This window comes from Garra rufa, chromosome 8 (genome assembly GCF_049309525.1).
Source record: "Garra rufa chromosome 8, GarRuf1.0, whole genome shotgun sequence".
Lineage (NCBI taxonomy): Eukaryota > Metazoa > Chordata > Actinopteri > Cypriniformes > Cyprinidae > Garra > Garra rufa.
In genome coordinates, this window is record NC_133368.1 from 37,628,687 (window position 1) to 37,648,335 (window position 19,649).

Sequence of the window (19,649 nt, forward strand, 5' to 3'; positions counted from 1 at the left end):
TGGTTACAGTACAGTACACTTATTTGCACAATGACAATGACACTAACAGCACAATGTTTTCCATCTCACACACATACAGGAAGAAGTGCATTCGCTCTTGTTTACATCTGTCTTATGTTGCAGTGAAGTCTTCATAACACTCCTTTCCCTTCTCAGCATCAAATGTCATTAGCTGTGGCCTAATCACTCTTCCATAGTGCTCTTGTCCCTTTGCTGTCCAGCTAGGGTATTTTTAGCTCTGAAACAACTGGGCTCCTAAAAAAGGGTTAGAGGAACACTGCTATGTAAGGTATCCTGCCTGCTCTCTCTCATCCTATTACCAGCACAATCCACCAGCCACTCTTTGTCTCTACTCAGGAGAGAAGGCAGAGAGTCAAGGGTTTGCCTGAAGAAGGCTGAATTTTCAGAGGAAGTGTACGCAAACCCTCGGAAAGAACAGCGGAAGAAGGCCTGGAAGGTTGCCACTGTAATTATAAACTTTTGATTTATATTCCTATTTCTTACACTTCTTGACCAGAGCTCTCTCAAACCTAGTAAAGCTGCATGAAGAGCCGCCGTTTCTTTTTGGAAAGGTCTTAAGTCACTAGTTTAGACCATGCAGACCACCTGGATCCTGCTGGTTGCCTCTCTGAGCCTCTCTACCCTGGCTGGTGCTGAGAAAGGCCTCGAATTCCCACGTTATGATGGCAAAGATCGTGTCCTGGACATAGATGAGAAGAACTACCGCAAAGCCCTGAAGAAATACGACATGCTGTGCCTCTTTTACCACGCTCCTCCACCAACTGCAAAAGAGCTGCAGAAACAGTTGCAAATGACTGAATTAGTGCTAGAGGTAAGAGAGAACAAGACAAGAATAAATGTATGGTGGGATATAAAATTGAATGACCACCAGAGAGTCTTATTTCAAAGAAAGACTACTGTGTTATGTTTTTAAATAAATAAAAAGATTCAATAAATGCATTGCAGGTATGATATGTAGTAACAAAAATGTAAATGTAACATAATATAATGTTAAGAACATTTTTATATGTCCTATGTAATATAAGTGCAGCTTAGAGGCCTGCAGGCTGCAGCTGACTGACACGTCCATCTTCACATCACTCTCTTTTTCACTTCTGTATTTATCTGGATTAAAAAGTGGACATCATCAGTCACCATGTGTTAATCAGGCACTTCATGTTCAGTGTACCTGATAGCTTCTGAATGTGGGCTTGGGAAACTGGTCCTAGAGCACTGGCTTTTAAAATTCAGCCATTTAAACTACTCGCATCATGGTGAAAGCAGAACACTGAGGGTATTTATGGAACGAGAACACTTCTAAAATGATTACATAAGTGTGCCCTCCTTAACTCTAAATTCATGGTTCTCTATCTAGACAATGATGCCAGTGTGACTCAGTGGTACTCCATGTACTTGTAATATTCACTGAAACATGCATATATATGTATATACACATATTTTCTTTGGAGTTTGAGCTAATAGTAAATAAAAAAAAATGCTGTTACAATACTAATAATGATTTGTTTTTCCACAGTTAGCTGCCCAAGTCTTGGAGGAAAAGGATATTGGCTTTGGAATGGTTGACTCGCATAAAGACGCTAAGGTTGCAAAGAAACTAGGTGAGGCTAAAACTCTTGACTGCAATATTTGAATGAGAATGTCATCATTGAAGTTTAGACAATGTAGAAATGCCGTAAAAATACTTGTTTAAACTGAATTACCTAAATTAAATAAATGGTAAACAATTATTTTGGCTATAAATGTTTTAGTGTTTTATAACTGAATCAATCAGCAAATCTTTCGAATGACCCAATGACTCACTCATGCAATGATTTGCCGCCACCTACTGGCGAGTGTAGGTTTTAATTTAAGGTATACTCACTCTCTCTCTACCCATGTAAATCTCACGCCAATCCTGCTTGCGATACAAAAACAACCTCTAGTTTTCAAATTTTGTAAGTTTCAATACTAGATTCAAGCATTAAAGCCCGTTTTGGCGCATTTAATGTGGCGTAAATCATAAAATGTAGTGCCTCAGTTAAAGTCAGAGCCATTGAAAAATAGAGTTGCGACAAGCGTTGATCTTGGCGGCGTCGCTGCCACGCGGTCATGTGGTTCATAGAGCTCTCCAAACAAACTCGAGTTGACAATATATTTGAATAGATAGGATAGACGACAGCTTCACTATACCGGTATTTGCAGCAGTTTTGGTAAACATTACAGCATATTATACAATGATTATTTCGTCGATGACATTTACAGTATCCTTTTATTCTGGAGAGTGATGGAGAAGCAACAGCCTTAGGTATTGCTTTCTTATAATGTGACCATACAGCTTAACTGTTTTTCAATTAAATAAACGTTCTAGATTTTAGTTAAACAATATTTATTTAATTTTTTGAAGAGATATTTTGGTACTTAATACTATTTGTGCAATAATCATGGCTTATTAATGACTTAAAGGTTAAAATAGAGAAAAGGGTTTCCAATTCCAATGGAAAAAGGCAAATTTGAATCATTTTGTGGTCATAAAAAAAAATCTTTTTTTATTTGTAATGTCATGGTTTACCCACTAGGTAGGTCTTTACTAAATCTAAAATAATGTATGTCATACCTGCTTACTGATTTTTAAGTTTTCATTTGAATAAATATTTAGACATGATTGAACACTAGATTTTTAAATGTGAAATTTAAAAAGTTAATAACTTACATCCTTTTAAAAAAATATATTTGTATTAGTACACACAATGGATGCAAGCAAATACTGAATTTAACTCAAGTTTAAAATGGTGCTAAAAAGGAATTAACTGCATTCAACAAAGGATTTTGTTGAAAAGACTCGCTCCAAGCTGAACTAAAACATTGGCAACCCTGTAATTATGAATTTGTAACTACAGGTTAAATGCATTCATACCCTGTGTTAATGTGTAAATGCCTAAGGTCTAATGCCACTTTCAGATGCATTCTGTGCCACCGCTGCATTGCAAACACAAATTTTGTTGATACTGGTTTCATTTAATTGGTAACAGCCCTAAAGTGTCTTATTATTTGAATTTATTGTAAAGAATTTGACAAAAATAGATGATGCATACATTTAATTAGGTTAGACAAAAATTGGCTTTATAAAGGTAAAAATGCCCATGAAAGGTAAAAATCAATTTAACTTGGAAAAGTTAATTTCTATTACTCTTACAAACTAACCACCGCATAGAATCTGAAGAATATCAAAAGCTTTGGGAGTCAGCTGTACCAGTACCAGCACAATAACAAAATATTGTGTTAATAGTTATTATTATTGACAAAAATCCAGAAAATATCAAGATATCTTTTTTTTTTTTTTGTCATTATAACACACCCTTATCTCAACAAATTTGCATGATCTTCATTGCATCTTATTCCAGGATAAGTTGTAGCTAGTGTAGCACATATTTAACTGGTATGACAAAGATAAATCTGTTTTGGTCTCATTAAAAAGTTATGGCAGCAACAGACCATTGCACTGACTATATAGGCAAACATGATTATGCACTCCTTATACATACCATGGCCTTAAAACATCTCTTAAAATCCTCATTAAATATCTCAGTGAAAGAAAAACAACACTGATAGCTGTTGGGAGATTTGCATAAATTGATGCACTGTACTTTTGACTACTTATACTATATTTACACTGCCGTAATGAATGTATATGTGTTTCATTGGAAGGTTTACATGAGGAGGGAAGCGTCTATGTCTTTAAAGAGGACCGTGTGATTGAATTTGATGGACTGCTTGCTGCAGACACCCTTGTGGAATTCCTTCTGGATGTAAAGAATCTGTATTTGTTATAAATCTAGACATCTAATTTGTTGTAGTACCTTTCTGTGTCATTTTAAATTTCTGCCTCTGTCCCTCATGCTTCAGCTGTTAGAGGATCCAGTTGAGATCCTTGACAATGCTCTGGAGTTGCGGGCTTTTGACCGTATGGAAGAAGACATCAAACTCATTGGTTTCTTCAAGAGTCGTGACTCTGAACGTAAGTAGCCTATATGTGTGTGCAGACTATTATACTGTATTTGTCAGCTGTGGTTATTTGATCTCTGCATTTTCCAAACACATACCTACGTAGTTTGCAATAAATTAATGCTAACACATTCATTTTAAAACGTCTGTACATTCCAGTTATATTTTTAAATGCACAACGAAACCTTATAAGCTCTCTTGGGCATTGTAGGCTACTACTCTTTAAAGCTATAGTTGACATTTAGAGGTCATTTATTTCAAGACACCACTCTGGTAGGCTACACTGTCAAAAATAAAGGCTCCATTTATGATCAAAAGAGAATTTTAACAAACAAACAAACAAACAAATGCTATCTCTGGTTTTCTCAGATTATCTTGCTTTCCAAGAGGCAGCTGAACAGTTTCAGCCTTTTATAAAATTTTTCGCCACCTTTGAAAAATCTGTGAGTATTGTGTTATTTTATACTCTGTTTATGTTCAGAAGATCTTGAGGTTTTATATGTGCCATTATTTTCTTTTGGGGAGTGGAGAATTCTCTGAAAACCACTGATATGTTGTTTTAACTGTCGCATTTCAGGTTGCAAAAGAGCTGACTCTGAAGATGAATGAGGTGGACTTCTATGAACCCTTCATGGAGGAACCAGTCACCATTCCAGACAAACCACACTCAGAGGAAGAGCTGGTGGCCTTCATATCCGAACACAGGAGGTAATCAGCAAAAGCTAATCTAATAATATTCTGAAGGATGGATAGACAGATATTTGATACTGATCTCATATACATACTAATGATATCTACTGACCTCCACAGACCAACTCTAAGAAAGCTCAGAGCAGAAGACATGTTTGAGACCTGGGTGAGAAAGATTTTTTTAATGGAAATTTCATGGAATTGTATAATTGTTATATTTTATATGATTATAATAATATATTACACAGGAATAATATATTTTTGGAAAACTTTCTGATATCTGATTGGTCGGTCGCATTATCAAGTGGTCAGTCTGCTCATCTGGTAACTGAAACTAGGGCTACATTCATGCCTCTTGTATCAGACTCACTCTTGTTTTATAGAAACATGACTGTATGCATCTCAGTTATTGATTGTCATAGAAAATACACTAGAGGACTTCATAAAAGATATGACACACTTAAATGTTCTCATTTGCAGGAGGATGATTTGAATGGAATCCACATTGTAGCCTTTGCAGAAGAAGAGGACCCTGGTATGTACAATTTTAGGGCACCTTTTCATTCCTTATAAAGCCAAATAATATTCATGTAGTGTGAGCATCATCAAGTAAACTTGATCTTGAATATGGTTTTCAGATGGTTTTGAATTCTTGGAGCTTTTGAAGGAGGTGGCCAGAGACAACACACACAATCCAGACTTGAGTATTGTGTGGATCGACCCAGACAACTTCCCACTGGTGACTAAAATATGTCTGGATGCACTAATATGTGACCCTGGACCACAAAACCAGTCTTAAGTCGCTGTGGTATATTTGTAGCAATAGCCAAAAATACATTGTATGGGTCAAAATTATTGATTTTTCTTTTATGACAAAAATCATTAGGAAATTAAGTAAAGATCATGTTCCATGAAGATTTTTTGTAAAATTCCTACTATAAATATATCAAAATGTAATTTTTGATTAGTAATATGTATTGTTAAGAACTTAATTTGGAGAACTTTAAAGGTGATTTTCTCAGTATTTAGATTTTTTTGCACCCTCAGATTCCAGATTTTCAAATAGATGTATCTCGGCCAAATATTGTCCTATCATAACAAACCATACATCAATAGAACACTTATTTATTGAGCTTTCATATGATGTATATATCTCTGTTTTGTAAAATTTAACCTTATGACTGGTTTTGTGGTCCAGGGTCACATATATATATTGAGTCAGTAATGCCTTGTTTTTAAACCCTTTTTCATATGCATGTTTCCTTTCTTAGCTCATTCCTTACTGGGAGAAGACCTTTAAGGTTGACCTCTTCAGACCACAGATTGGTGTAGTTAATGTTACAGATGTAAGTAAAATACTTTCATTTTCAGCCATACCTGCTGAATTCATAATGAAGGCCCTCTTTCTCATACTTGGATCTGTCGTACTCTATCCTCTATGACAGGCGGACAGTGTCTGGTTGGACATACCTGATGATGATGAGTTACCGTCACCTGAAGAGTTGGAAAACTGGATAGAAGATGTGCTCTCTGGAACAGTGAACACAGAAGATGATGATGACGATGACGATGATGATGACGATGATGATGATGATGATGACGATGACGACGACGACGACGATGATGATGACGATGATGATGACAATGACGATGATGACGACGATGATGATGATGAATGATTCATATACTGTGAACCTCAATCAAATCTGCTGAAAGAACTTGTGTCTTTTACACCAAAATCATTTTGTACATTTTGTACATCAGTTGATAAACTTCATTGTGTTCTTAATATTAAATTAAAATTCTACAGGTCAAAAATGTCTCTTATTTAGGTCAAAATTATTCATGTAAATAACCTCACTGCAAAAGCAAAAATGACGTAAGATATTTAGTCTTGTTTCCAGGGGAAAAAAAACTAAAGTGCAGTTTGCTTAAAATAAGTACAATTATCTGCCAGTAGGGTAAGTAAAATACTCTTGATTTAAGAATATTTTACTTACCCCACTGGCAGGTAATTTTACTTGTTTCCAGGAGGAAAAAACTAAGTGCATTTTGCTTAAAACAAGACTAAATGTCCTTCTGCTTATCTAGCAAATGCATCTTAATTTTGTAATTTTTAGATATTTTGACTAAAAAATAAGATGAGCCTTTTTTACAGTGCTCTAAACTGGAAACTGATAAAGGGATTTAAATGAAATACTGCTGTGTAATTTTGTCACTGCGTTATATATTACACTCCTGTACATTTTCTACTGTAATCAATCTCACAAGACAATAAAACATTACAACAGGTTTAGAAAGCATGTTCCTGTTTAAACATGTAAGGCCTTATGGGATTTCATATTTATACGATTTGACACAAATCGGCTGAATAGACAGTGACTAGCCTACCTGGTCTTATGACGAAAACATACCTCTGGGAACGTTTTCACAAGAAATACTTACCTATAAGTACAAATCACTGCAGTTTTCAACAGAAATTAAGACAAAAGGTGGTAAAACAGTGAGAACTTGTAATCGTTTCAGTAATTTTTAACAGGAAAGGCGGGGAAAAACTTATAAACTATATAAAAATTAAACCTTTTTCTCGTGAAGTTGTGCACCTCCGAAATCGGATCTGACACCTCAATTGGTGTTTCTCCTTTCTCAAGTGCCAATGAAAGACATTTGTGCTGACCTGTAGCGTGCATATACATTTCATGATAAAGTATGTATAATAATGGCAATGAAAGTAACTTTATACCCTTTAAATATAAAATGATAATCAAAGTAGGAAATTACACATTCAATAGCATATTTCCATCCAAGCTTGAAAATCCAAGCTCTGTGCAGATGGATACTGGACTTCCTGTCAGGCAGACTTCAGGTGGTCAGAACAGGTATCAAGACCACCAGCCCAATGATCCTCAACACTGGAACTCCCCAGGTCTCTCCTGTACTGTGTGGCCACATACAGGTCTAACATCATTGTTAAATTTGCAGGCGACACAACAGTGTTAGGTCTGATCACAGATGATGATGAGACGGCCTACAGAGAAGAAGTGATCTCCCTAACACAATGAATGATGTCAGGAGAACAACCTCTCTCTCAACATCTCAAAGACCAAGTAGATTGTTGTGGACTTCAGGAGACAGACCAGAGAACACAGCCCCATCACATCAACGGAACTCCATTTGAGAGACTCAAACATTTCAATTTTCTTGCCATCATCATCAAGGTCAGAACAAACTCAAGACTTCGTGAAGAAGGCTCATCAGCGCCTCTTCTTTTTGCACTGTAGAGAGCATCCTTTCTGGCTCTATTACTCTTTGGTTGGTAACAGTACTGCTGCAAACCTCAAAGATAGTACAAATAACCCAGCACATTGTTGGAGGTGAGCTTCTCTCCCTCCAGGACATCTACAACATGCACTGTGTGAGGAAAGCTCAGAAGATCATCAAAGATTCTAGCCATCTTAGTCATGGACTCCTTTCATTGCTACCATCAGGCAGATGCTCGCACCCGGGTTCGCAGGATCAGAGAGCTATAGCTTCTCCACTGTGAAAAAAACATCATCCGAATCCACGAGTTTTAAAACTGAGGTGCCATGTAAATGTTTTTATTTATTTTTATTTTTTTTTACAGTTGTCCATATGAGACATCATGACGTCCGAATTTGGTTCTAATGTCAGGATTGATCAGCGTCTAAAATGATATTTTTTATTTAGTTTGAAGCTTAATATGTACGGGTTGACGTTGGTCAAAAGCTTTAAATCTGGAATGCACTGTGAAAATTTTGACTCTCTCAATCAAAGAGTTAAAGTCAATATGCAGTGCCTTAAAGTGAATAAAGTGCAAATATTATAAATAAGACATTTTTAAACTTCAGTTTAAATTACTGAACTAATATTTAGTTGTATAACCATTGTTTTAGATAACTGCTGCGCATTTGAGGTCAGGGGATTGAGCTGGCCACCCCATTACCTCAATGCTTTTTGTCTGAAACCAAAAAGTTGCTCGCTTACTTGTGCATTTGGGGTCGTTGTCTTGTTGAAACAATCAACTCAGGTAAATTTCCTCTTTGGCATAGCGCAACATAATCTCTTCAAGCATTTGGATGTATTTAAACTGATCCATGATACCTAGTATACAATAATAGACCCAATGCCATAGTATGAAAAACATCCCCATACCATGATTTTTGTGCCACCATGCTTCACAGTCATCCAATTGACATTGTAACCAATTCTGCACATACTGTTTTTCAACAATGCTGCTTTATGGGGCTTTTTGCTGACAGCTTAGCTTTGATTAAACGATCGAACATACTCACAGGTAATTTTAGATCATCTTTGATATTTCTGAAGGTGATGATTGGCTGGATCTTTGCCATTTGGACTATTCTTCGATCCATTTTAACAGTAGTTGCTCTTTTTCTTCCACGTGTTTAGGGTTTTGTTGTCATTTTAAATCATTTGAGATAATTTTAATTGAGCATCCTATGCATTTCTTTATATGTTTTCCCTTCTCCATTCAACTTTTTAATTATATTAAGTTTTTCTTCCAAACAAAGTTTGGAACGGCTTGTTTTACTTCAAATTCAGAAGGAAATATATTTTATAACAATGTGTGACACATCCCTTCCTCCTTAAAAAAGGACAATTAATAACACCTTTTCACAAAATGAATTAATTCTTATCAAACTCCACACTGCTATTATTTTGAACACACTCCTTTCAATGTATTAGTCAGTTATTTAGAACAAGCAGCACACATCATGCCAATTGGGCCTGTTGTTTTTCTATCACACTACTACACCCACAAGTAAATTATCTGCAATGCAGAAACATCACTACTGCTAATAACATGGTTCAACAGGTAACTGATTTTGTACTGCTATGTGTTATTTATTTATTTATTTTACATTTCTTTAAATTGCTAAGTGAAGAGTATTGCCTTTGTGAATAAAGGCTCAGTAATTCATTACAAATGTATCAACATCTGGGAGTCTCTTAAGTAGCCTAATTTAAATGTATTCAAATATTTGTTGTATTAGTGTTTAATTCAATTTGTTGTCACAAATTCTTTTTGACACTGCATTCCCAATAAGCTCGTACATAATAATGACATAGAGGGTATATTTTAATGTTTTGATATGAATCAAACTTTTAATATTTTATCTACTCCTGAGAATTGCATCAGAAATGCAAAATACTTAATGCTTTTTTGTCTACATAGTAAACCAATAACCATATACTCACAACATTGTTATAAATTATATTGATTTAACACCACAACACGCAAGCTTTGCTTTAATGCTTTTATTGATTCGAGGAGCAGTATTGAGAAGAGATTAAAGTTGAGAATGTTTTGTAAATGTAAGTTCAGAAAATGTACAGTAAATGTACTATAATCAAAGTAACTTTGAAGCAGGATGACTGCATGTGATCTCACAGGCTTTTGGCACAAAGATAAGGCAGTAAGGTTAGACAGAGTGCATCGTTCCAACGGTTAGCTGTTGGGTGAAAAAATAAAGTAAGTTATTCCTCATTAATATTGTTGAGGTTAGAAGCAAAATAAAATAGAATGTTTAAGACATTTTAGACAAAGGAGCTATTTCATGTTACTGGTTGATGTGAAATTATAGGATTGTAATTATTGTAAATAAAAAAACCATACTGCCTTCATACCGCTAAAGTTCAGCTCTCCGCAGTGCTCGCCACCCCGATTGTCAGGTTGTCCAGGGCCAAAGTAGGCGAAGTCATACGGAGTTCCATCAGTCCACAGCCACTGTCCTTCCTAAAGAGCAATGAAAGTTACTATATAACTATATAGTGCTACTGTTTTAGTTTGGAGATTTTATTTTAGACTAACAAACAAGATAAAGCAAAACAACTTACATGGTTACCATCATGAGTACCAAACCAAACACGTATGGAAGAGGTAGGCAACAGACTCAGGAGAAACTCCTGTTCTATTTTGCTGTGTACAGATGCAAGATTTCCACCCAAACTCTGGCAGTTCCTCTAAATAGAAAGATGTTTTATTGTCAGTACAAAATGCTGTTTTTTTTTAGCATGAAGCACATATCACTTTTTAAACAACATTTTTAGTCATTTTCAAACAAAGTCAGGTATGATTGATTGTTTGCTCAGTATTAGTTTTCTGTCGAATTTACTTACAAAAGGGAAGTTTTAATTTAAAATAATAAAAAAATCACCTTGTTGAAACTAGCAATTTACCTCTGCTGTGACCCAGTTGACTGTCTGAGAGAAGAACTTGTAGCATCGGACTCCAAAATTTATCCATCCATAGGGGCATGTTTCAAATACATGAACTATCCAGAAAATAAACAAAATAAGTATTGGCTGGGTCGAATAGCATACATTTCATGCTATCCCTTTCCATAAAGCTACAAAACATAAAAAGTTTTTATTAATAAATGTATTTGATACCTTGTGCATTCCCCATGGAGAACACAGTGAAAAGAAGCAGAAGACTTCTCAGCATTGCCATGATGAAACTGAAAAAAAATTAAGCATTTGAAAAATTAAAAGTAAGTATTCATATACTGCACATTGTAGATTGTCAATGTATTTTAAAGACAGATATTTTAAGTCAAAATTATTCAGTAGGTCTCTGTGTCAAAACTCACCTTGCTTTTCAGTTGGTTGCTTTCAGAATCTCAGAGGAAGATTTTGTGAAGCTCCAGAAAAAGTCCTGCTTTTATACTTTACCTAATGTCAAGTGTCTATAAGTCATGAGTATGATACAGGATATGATTGTTTGATCTCTGACTTGTGTACATTTATTTATGGGAAACTGGGGTAAGATGAGCCTGTCTGGAAATACAATATTAGGTTAACTAAATATTTAGGTAGATTTTAAAGACAAGGAGAAAAAAAAATGAATTATGAATAAATGATGAATTATGGTTATTTTATTCTATAAAAAAACTGTTTTGAAACATCTAGTGAAATATTGAAACACTGAAACATTTTTTAATTATTATTATCAATATTTAAAACAGTTGAGTACATTTTCAGGATTCTTTGATGAATAGAAAGATTCAAAGATCAGCATTTATCTAAAATGAAAATTATTTATAACATTATACACTATTCCATTCAAAATCTTGGAGTCAGTATATTTTTTTATATACAACGTTTTCTTACACAACGTTTCTGGAAGCAAATCAATAGTTTTAAAAGATTTTTGCCAGCATCATCTAAATTTACAAAGAAGAGTTTATAGAAGGAGTTTGAAGAAGTATGGTACGTTTTTAACAAAATACAAAATGAAATACAAAAGTGGCAAATATGCTATAGCTGTTACGTTCATGTCTGTTTTGTACTTGGTTTTTCCCATTGTCTCCCCCCTTCGATCTGTGATATTTTGGTTTAGTCCTCGTTAACGGCATCCCCTTCACCTGTGTTCAATGATTAGTCACCATTTATAAGTCTGTCTGTTTCTTGAGTTTATTGTCGGTCCTTAACGTTGTATACGTGTGTGGAGATCTTTGTGTTTCTGCCTGTTCCTGCCTTGTTCCTCTTGAAGATTAATATTAAATATCGTGTTTGTTAGAATCTTGTTTATCGTCTCGTCTCATCCTGCACGCATCATAACAGAGGGACCGACCGAAACCGTTCACGGCGTTTTCCCCTGCGTTTCTTTTCCGTTTTTATATCGGTGTTTGTTTAGTTTTTTGTTTTCTTTATGGATAACCCTGCCGTTCTCATCATCCTCCTGGAGCAGGGGGATCACTCTCTCGAGGACCACTCCAGAGACTTTGTCCACCTCGTGCCTTACACGCACTACCCGGACAGCTGCATGCGCACATTCTACCGTAAGGGACTTAACAACACCATCAAGGCGCAGCTGTCCAGGGAGGGCCCTCGAGAGAACATCGCCGATTACATCGAGTGGGTGCTGGTGTCCAGCAGAGCTTCGTTGACCGCGGAGGATGACACCAGCCCCACTCATGACCCAGAGTGCAGCCTACCATCACCCCGACACGTGGAGTATGAACCCGAGCGCACCGCGGAGGAGGAACTAGAGCCGCGAGCGGCAGAGCCAGAGTCCTCTCCGGCTGATCAGGTGCGGGAGCCGGATTCTACATCTGCGACGGTGGCTTGCGACGTGGAGCAAGTGAGGGAAGTGGAGAGCCCTGCCCACTGCAACATCGCTGGGGGTGAGATGGACAACTCTGGGGACTTAATAGACTTTAATACTGAAGTACCTACCTGTCATGTTCAACCTGTCTGTTTGAAATTCCCACCCACCCCCCCTCGTCTGCTCATGTCTCCGTCTGTTTGGCCACCGCTGTCCCCTGACAGCTCCTCTGCTCACCCTCAGCCCACCATCAGTGCAGTGGGCTCGCCGCAGGGCTGCCAGTTAACATCGGTGTTATACCTGGAGGATCTCTCAGCTCCGCCTCCAGCCTCAGAGCCAAGACCTCCACCTCGGCCCTCCGACCCTGCGGCTCCACCACGGCTCTCAACGCCCTCAGCTCCACCCTCGCCCTTCGGCCCACCAGCTCCACCGGGCTCCATCGTCTCTCCGGCTCTGCCCTGGTCAGTCGTCGTCCCTACGTCACCTAAGGACTCTGCTCCTCCGGCTGTGCCTCGTCGCGCCTTCCCCCTGGCTCCTTCGGACTCCTCCCTCCCTTTGGCACAGCCTCCATCCTCTGTCGCTCCGGCTCCGCCGCGGACCTCCTCCTCGGTCGCCAGAGCTTCTAGTTCCGCCTTGGCCCTCTGGATCCGTGGTGTCGTCCTGGATCTTCGGCTCTCCATCTTCGCCTCGGGTTCCTTCACCAGCCGCTCTGCCTCTGTCGATCGGCCCCCTGGAGTCGGCGGTCCTTCCTCCACCATGGCTCCTCCCTCCGTCGGCTCCACCGTGGGCCGTCGTCATGGCTGCAATCTGGGTCCTGCTGAGTTCCTCCTGCTTCAGGTCCCTCCTGTTTCCTCCCTGGCTCCTCCCACCGTCGTTGCCCCCTTGGACTATGTTGACTTTTGTTTTGGTCCCCCTCCAGGGGTTGCGTCCTCAACCAAAGCCTCCTCCTTTATTGACTCTGTCCTGTTTTGTCGCCCCTCTCGTCTGTTTTGTTTTCCTTCTACGGCGCGAGGACGTGCCTTTGCGGAGGGGGGGCGTAATGTTACGTTCATGTCTGTTTTGTACTTGGTTTTTCCCATTGTCTCCCCCTACGATCTGTGATATTTTGGTTAAGTCCTCGTTAACGGCATCCCCTTCACCAATGATTAGTCGCCATTTATAAGTCTGTCTGTTTCTTGAGTTTATTGTCGGTCCTTAACGTTGAATACGTGTGTGGAGATCTTTGTGTTCCTGCCTTGTTCCTCTTGAAGATTAATATTAAATATCGTGTTTGTTAGAATCTTGTCTATCGTCTCATCCTGCACGCATCATAACAGTAGTCTTGTCTGTTTGATTCACAATTTGTTTAAAAACTCTAATTGTTTGTCTGACAGCCCCTTTGTTTGAGTACTTCAGTTTGTCTATAGCTATTAGGTGCGTTCGACTTCATGCAGCGCTGCGCAGACCGATCGGCGGCTGACTTGAAGTAGTGCATGCCGGTTAGAAAGTTTGTCCGACTTGAACCGGCGCCGACACCACGTGACGTTCACGTGTGGCATCAAAGTCACGCGAGAGCGTTTCGAGAACAGCCGGCTTGCTCAGCCAGCGCAACATTTCAGAAGGGACTGCGCCAGGCTGTGATGACGTCACAGCTTCTCATGATTGGCCACATTCACCACATGATGATGATCACGCGTGTTTCGTGCATAACAAATCAATTTGCATGCCATTTCGTAAATAGTTTACGATCTTTTGACTGCAGTACATTTTATTCCCTTAAATTCTTTATATTGGATTTATGCATAAGTTTATTATTGTACTTTTTTCATACAGACCACTTATAGTATTCAGCTGCATATTTAAGTAATATTTTTTATGGAATAACTAAAATGTCACAGACATTTAATGTAATGTGGTCAACACTGATTGATGCTGAAATCTGTAGTTGCTGCTTCACTTGCATGTGCTGCATTTCTTCCAACAAAAAAGGTATTTCTATAGCTTCCAATTCATCTGCAATAAAGTAGGCAAATGCCACGTGATCTGCCATGTTTGAGAGAGCAACGAGATCTCCAACTTGTCCGACTTGACGGCTCCGTTTTCAGCTCCTCCCCGACTGCTTTCGGCTAATCTCGCCGATCGGTCTGCGCAGCGCAGCATGAGCTCGAACGCACCTAGTGACTGTTAACATCTCAGGAAATTTCATAAAACATTATATGAACACATGAACAGGAGGCATAACTCACAACAATCATGAAATATGACATGAAATTTGATCACTTCTTGGCATCAGAAATATATCCGTTCCCATATCCTTGATCCTGTCAGAAGATAACCGCAAGATGTAAAATAGCTGGAAGATGAAATCAGAAGCCAGACACATTCATTTACAAATGACTGCACCTAAAACTTTTTTTGTCTAGTACTAAAACCTGAGAAAACCTATAGACAACTTGACTGAGCAGAAAGCAAGAGACAAAGTGATAATAATGAGCAGGGTTGGTTTATAATTATTATTTTTTTTTTATATTTCCACAACATCATACATGTGTTAAATCACTATAGTAATATGTCTATATTATGTAGCATAAGCATACACTGCCTTAATCAAAAATGTTAATATTAAAAATGCATAAGACTATTTCAAGCTATTAGTATAAAGTGATTTCCTTCATTTTAATAGATAACAAATATGTATTATTTGCATTAGAAACACAACACGATGTATTAGATGTGAAAAAGGAAGAAAATTACATTTTAAAGCATTCATGTGAAAAAACCTGTAAAGAAATGAGACCTTAATTTAAAATGTTAGGCTCACTAGGAAAAAAAGGTGGATAAGGAAAGATCATGTCAAATCAACCAAATTTCAAAACATCCTGTCACACCAGGCCAGCAGAGGGAGCCTTGCTCCTCTCTGACTGTTGCTGCTCCCTCTGCTGCTTCGCTGGTTACTTCCTGTTTGTCAGCCATAAAAGCAAGCTCAGCACACACACATGGCGAAGCTCCCCTGTTGTTAGTGTTTATAAATGATCTAAAATGCTTTTTAGATGCCCTTAGCAAAATGAAAAATCCCAAGGCAGTAAAATTGTTTAATTTATTTGTATTGTATAATTTGTTGTAATTCTATTTTCTTTATTATTATTTTCATTTAATCTCTCTTACTTTATACTTGATCCTCTTTCTTGGAATATTTTCTGTATTTTGTTTAGATTATAATATGGTTCTATTGTGTTGAGCCTTCTTTACCGGATCTTTCTTTTGTATACGAAGCACTGCCATTTTGTTGTACTCAGATTTTGTATTCAATAGAAAAAAAAAGAAAAGAAAAAAAAAAAAAAACACACACGGCAAAGTATTGTTTTGCTCACTGCTAACTCTACTAAGCGATTTCCATGTTTCCATGTTCCCTATTCTTGTTGTTTTCATAGTTTATTCCTGGTTTATCTTCCTAGTCTAGTCATAGTTTAGCCTTGTTTGTTTTGTTTGTTTTCTTTGTTACTTTGGACTACCCTTCTGGATTTCGACCCACGCCTGTTTTATGGATTACTCTTTGGATTGTCTTCGTTGTTGCTGTTTGCTGGTATTTTGACCCTGCCTGTTCGACCACATCTGTTAATAAAGCCTTGCATTTGGATCCTCACTCTCAGTCGTCCCGCTTGTTACACATCCCCTGTTCAAATTTTTTATTCAGCTAAAGATACACATGTATAGGAATGATAGCCATAACATTAATTGTCATGAATGAATATTTAGTGAATAATCCACTCATTTGTAGAGGGAGGTAAAAATGGCAATTTTTAACGTAAATGACTTCAGAAAGAGAACAGCATCATAATGTTATTTTTACAGAGATATCAGTAGGTCTGTTTGTAGAATCAGTTGACTTCAGCAATCTTTGTTGCATTATGCGCCAATGGTGACCATTCAAAAATGGGGAAACAAATTTTTTTTTCTCGTAAGTTTGCATTCTTGTTACTGAAGAAGTATTAAAGGTGCCATAGAATGCATTGATACAATATTTTAAATTGTGCTCTGATATCTACATAGAAGGTATATGGCATAGGAAAGGGCAAAAATCCTCCAGAAACAGTTTTTACAACCTTATGATTTGGCCCTAGAATGAAATGCTCTGTTATTACCTCATTTGGAAGGTTCCTGAATAATAATGATGTGCTCTGCTCTGATTGGCTGTTTCACAGAGCGGCTCATTTCAATTGCACGCACGTGGAGGAAAATATATATTTAATCACGGAGCTCGAGTCGCTATCAATATGCGGTTTATTGAAACTGCCGTTTTGAATGCACGATCATTGTACTTTCACTTTTGTGATCACATGTGCTCTGTGTAATGTTATACTGCAGCAGCAGTACTTACCACATAAGTTTAGATGCTTGTTAGTGATGCTCAGGATCTGTAAATCTGAAATCTGAAAATCTGTAAATCTGTTTATGTGGTAAGTGAAATCTTATGTACTGCAATGTAACAGGCTGCTAGCAGTAAGCTAACCATGTCCCTTCAGTGGCTCGCCTTATTTTATTAGATTGCCTTATTTGTTTTCCTTGCCTTTCTGAGTAAGTTACAGACACCAACCATCCCTGCACTTAACATCTCCTGCACAACCTGGAACATAACATTTTTCATTTTTGCTATTGTCTTCGCTATATTTTTTTCCGGCTATGCAAATGTTGGGGGCGTAACTATTATTGATTGCAACTATTATGTAATAGTCGCTGTTATGTTAGGATTAGCCTATTTTTCAGTGGTCTTTTGCAAACACCCGATTTATATAAGGAGGAAGAAACAATGGTGTTTGAGACTCACGGTATGTCATGTCCATGTACAGAACTGTTATTATTCTATGCCAAGGTAAATACAGTTTTCCATTCATGGCACCTTTAATGATATCATAATGCCCTTAGATATTAGGTCTTAACAAACTTTCCCTTTGCCATCTTCATTGCCCTTTGGCCCTATCCACCTTTTTCTTCTCGTACAAGTGAACGCGGCCATTTGTAAATTTTATGCATCTAATTTCTGGTCTCATCCGAGTCCAGCTATTTTTAGCTGTACAAAACAGCTCATTTTGCAGCTTGATATTGCAAATTGGTGTGTCCTACCATTTTATTTTTATTTTATATTATATGAACATACTGGTTTGTAATGCAAACTGTTTTACTGTTCACTGCACATTGTTACTCCCTAGCAGATAATAAACCGGACATCTCACCCATTGCTTACTTCTGTTTTGACAGAAGTTGGATATGGTTCAGTTCCAGAGATAATGGAATTTCAAAGTCTCCAGGTGTAAATCATTCAAATGTACACATTTTGTTTAAAAAAACATTTTTTTTTTTCACTTTTAATGGTCATGGAGTAGGAGGAGAAACAGGTGAGAAGGAAACAGGAACAGGAATGTATCTTAAGCAATGCAAAGTTTGTTATAGACCTTTCATTAAGACCCTAAAAAAAAATCATATCAACTTGTGGAAAATGGATATTCAATGAACCCCTTTAAGATTTTAAAAACTCACAGTGTATATTAGTCTTCGGGGTTGTGTAATTTATTTTAACAATTCATACAATTAATACAATTAATACAGCACACTGCCATGGTATTGTCACGTCCACACACACAAGGAGAGGGTAAGTAGATTTCAAGGTATTTATTAACAGACGTGCACACTTCAAACAGGTGAGTATAGACTTCGGTATCTGAGTCATCAAACACAGTCCAATAAGGTAAACACAAGTTCATAGGCAATCGCCAGCAAGAGTAACAGTCACTTCCCTTAAAGTGGTTAACGTATGCTTCACAGGTTGATCCAGATGCAGTCCGTGAGGAGCACAGGAGAATCGAGAGGAGGAGAAGATCCAAGGAGAGGTGTCCATGTAACTACGATTCCAGCCGGTGAGTGAATGGCAGAGGCAAGTATTTAAAGGGAGTGGTGATTGCTGGTGCAGGTGACGGTGATTAGAACTCTGGTGATGGGCGTGGTGCAGTGAGGATTGGCTGATTGAAGAAGGATCGCAGTGATTGGGACTGAGGGAACGTGCTGAGGGTGTGACATTATCTCCCCCTCCCGGTAGGCGCGTCTCGCGCCGTGATGGAAACACCAGGGGGGGGGGCGGGCGCCCTGGAGGCCGTTCCGGGGCAGGACCTTGCTGGGTTGGGAAGGCCTCCAGGGCGGAACAGGAAGCCATGGCGGGTCAGGCGGCCACGGCCGGACAGGCAGTTCGGGTGGCCCTAGTAGGTCAGGCGGCCACGGCCGGACAGGCAGTTCAGGTGGCCCTGGTAGGTCAGGCGGCCACGGCCGGACAGGCAGTTCGGGTGGCCCTGGTAGGTCAGGCGGCCATGGCCGGACAGGCAGTTCAGGTGGCCTTGGCTGGGCAGCCCCCGTGGCCTTGGCCTCAGTCCTCGGCCCGGCTACGTTGGCCAGGAGTATATGGCGCCCCCCCAAAATTTTCTTTGAGGAATTCAGGGGTTTGGAGGGACCGTTTGGCAGAGTGGGCTCTGAAAGGCTGGACAGGACCAGCGGAGGCTCTGGAAGGCTGGGCTGGGCCAGCGGAGGCTCTGGATGGTTGGACGGGACCAGCTGAGGCTCTGGATGGCTGGACGGGACCAGCGAAGGCTCTGGAAGGCTGGATTGCACCAGTGGAGAGTCTGGAAGGCTGGACGGGACCAGCGGAGGATCAGGAAGGCTGGGTGGAACCAGCGGAGGCTCAGGACGGCGCTCTTGAGGAGCGGGCTCTGGACGGCGCTCTTGAGGAGCGGGCTCTGGACGGCGCTCTTGAGGAGCGGGCTCTGGACGGCGCTCTTGAGGAGCGGGCTCTGGACGGCGCTCTTGAGGAGCGGGCTCTGGACGGCGCTCTTGAGGAGCGGGC

General features: G+C 39.1%; 2 protein-coding genes across 2 annotated transcripts; one reads left to right on the top strand and one right to left on the bottom strand.

Moving 5' to 3' along the window:
- The first annotated feature begins 338 nt into the window (after window positions 1-338).
- Window positions 339-6,983, top strand: casq2 (calsequestrin 2). The gene is made up of 11 exons (XM_073845822.1): window positions 339-832; window positions 1,535-1,619; window positions 3,706-3,806; window positions 3,904-4,015; window positions 4,372-4,445; window positions 4,580-4,710; window positions 4,813-4,858; window positions 5,173-5,227; window positions 5,331-5,431; window positions 5,964-6,038; window positions 6,138-6,983. The coding sequence occupies exons 1-11, from the start codon at window positions 596-598 to the stop codon at window positions 6,369-6,371; spliced, it is 1,251 nt and encodes a 416-aa protein (XP_073701923.1). The 5' UTR covers window positions 339-595; the 3' UTR covers window positions 6,372-6,983.
- Window positions 6,984-10,122: 3,139 nt separating this feature from the next.
- On the bottom strand, window positions 10,123-11,188 carry LOC141340170 (galactose-specific lectin nattectin-like). The gene is made up of 5 exons (XM_073845097.1): window positions 11,128-11,188; window positions 10,915-11,009; window positions 10,573-10,698; window positions 10,363-10,471; window positions 10,123-10,187 (listed from the first exon to the last, which is right to left on the bottom strand). The coding sequence occupies exons 1-5, from the start codon at window positions 11,186-11,188 to the stop codon at window positions 10,123-10,125; spliced, it is 456 nt and encodes a 151-aa protein (XP_073701198.1).
- Window positions 11,189-19,649: the final 8,461 nt, after the last annotated feature.

Excerpts from the sequence above, each read along its gene's own strand:
- casq2 (XM_073845822.1), top strand. The coding sequence starts at position 596 with ATGCAGACCACCTGGATCCTGCTGGTTGCCTCTCTGAGCCTCTCTACC. Across the intron at positions 1,620-3,705 it reads TAAGGTTGCAAAGAAACTAG|GTTTACATGAGGAGGGAAGC; the intron begins GTGAGGCTAAAA and ends TTTCATTGGAAG. Across the intron at positions 5,432-5,963 it reads ACCCAGACAACTTCCCACTG|CTCATTCCTTACTGGGAGAA; the intron begins GTGACTAAAATA and ends TTCCTTTCTTAG.
- LOC141340170 (XM_073845097.1), bottom strand. The coding sequence starts at position 11,188 with ATGGCAATGCTGAGAAGTCTTCTGCTTCTTTTCACTGTGTTCTCCATG. Across the intron at positions 10,699-10,914 it reads TCAACTGGGTCACAGCAGAG|AGGAACTGCCAGAGTTTGGG; the intron begins GTAAATTGCTAG and ends CTTTCTATTTAG. Across the intron at positions 10,472-10,572 it reads GTACTCATGATGGTAACCAT|GAAGGACAGTGGCTGTGGAC; the intron begins GTAAGTTGTTTT and ends ATTGCTCTTTAG.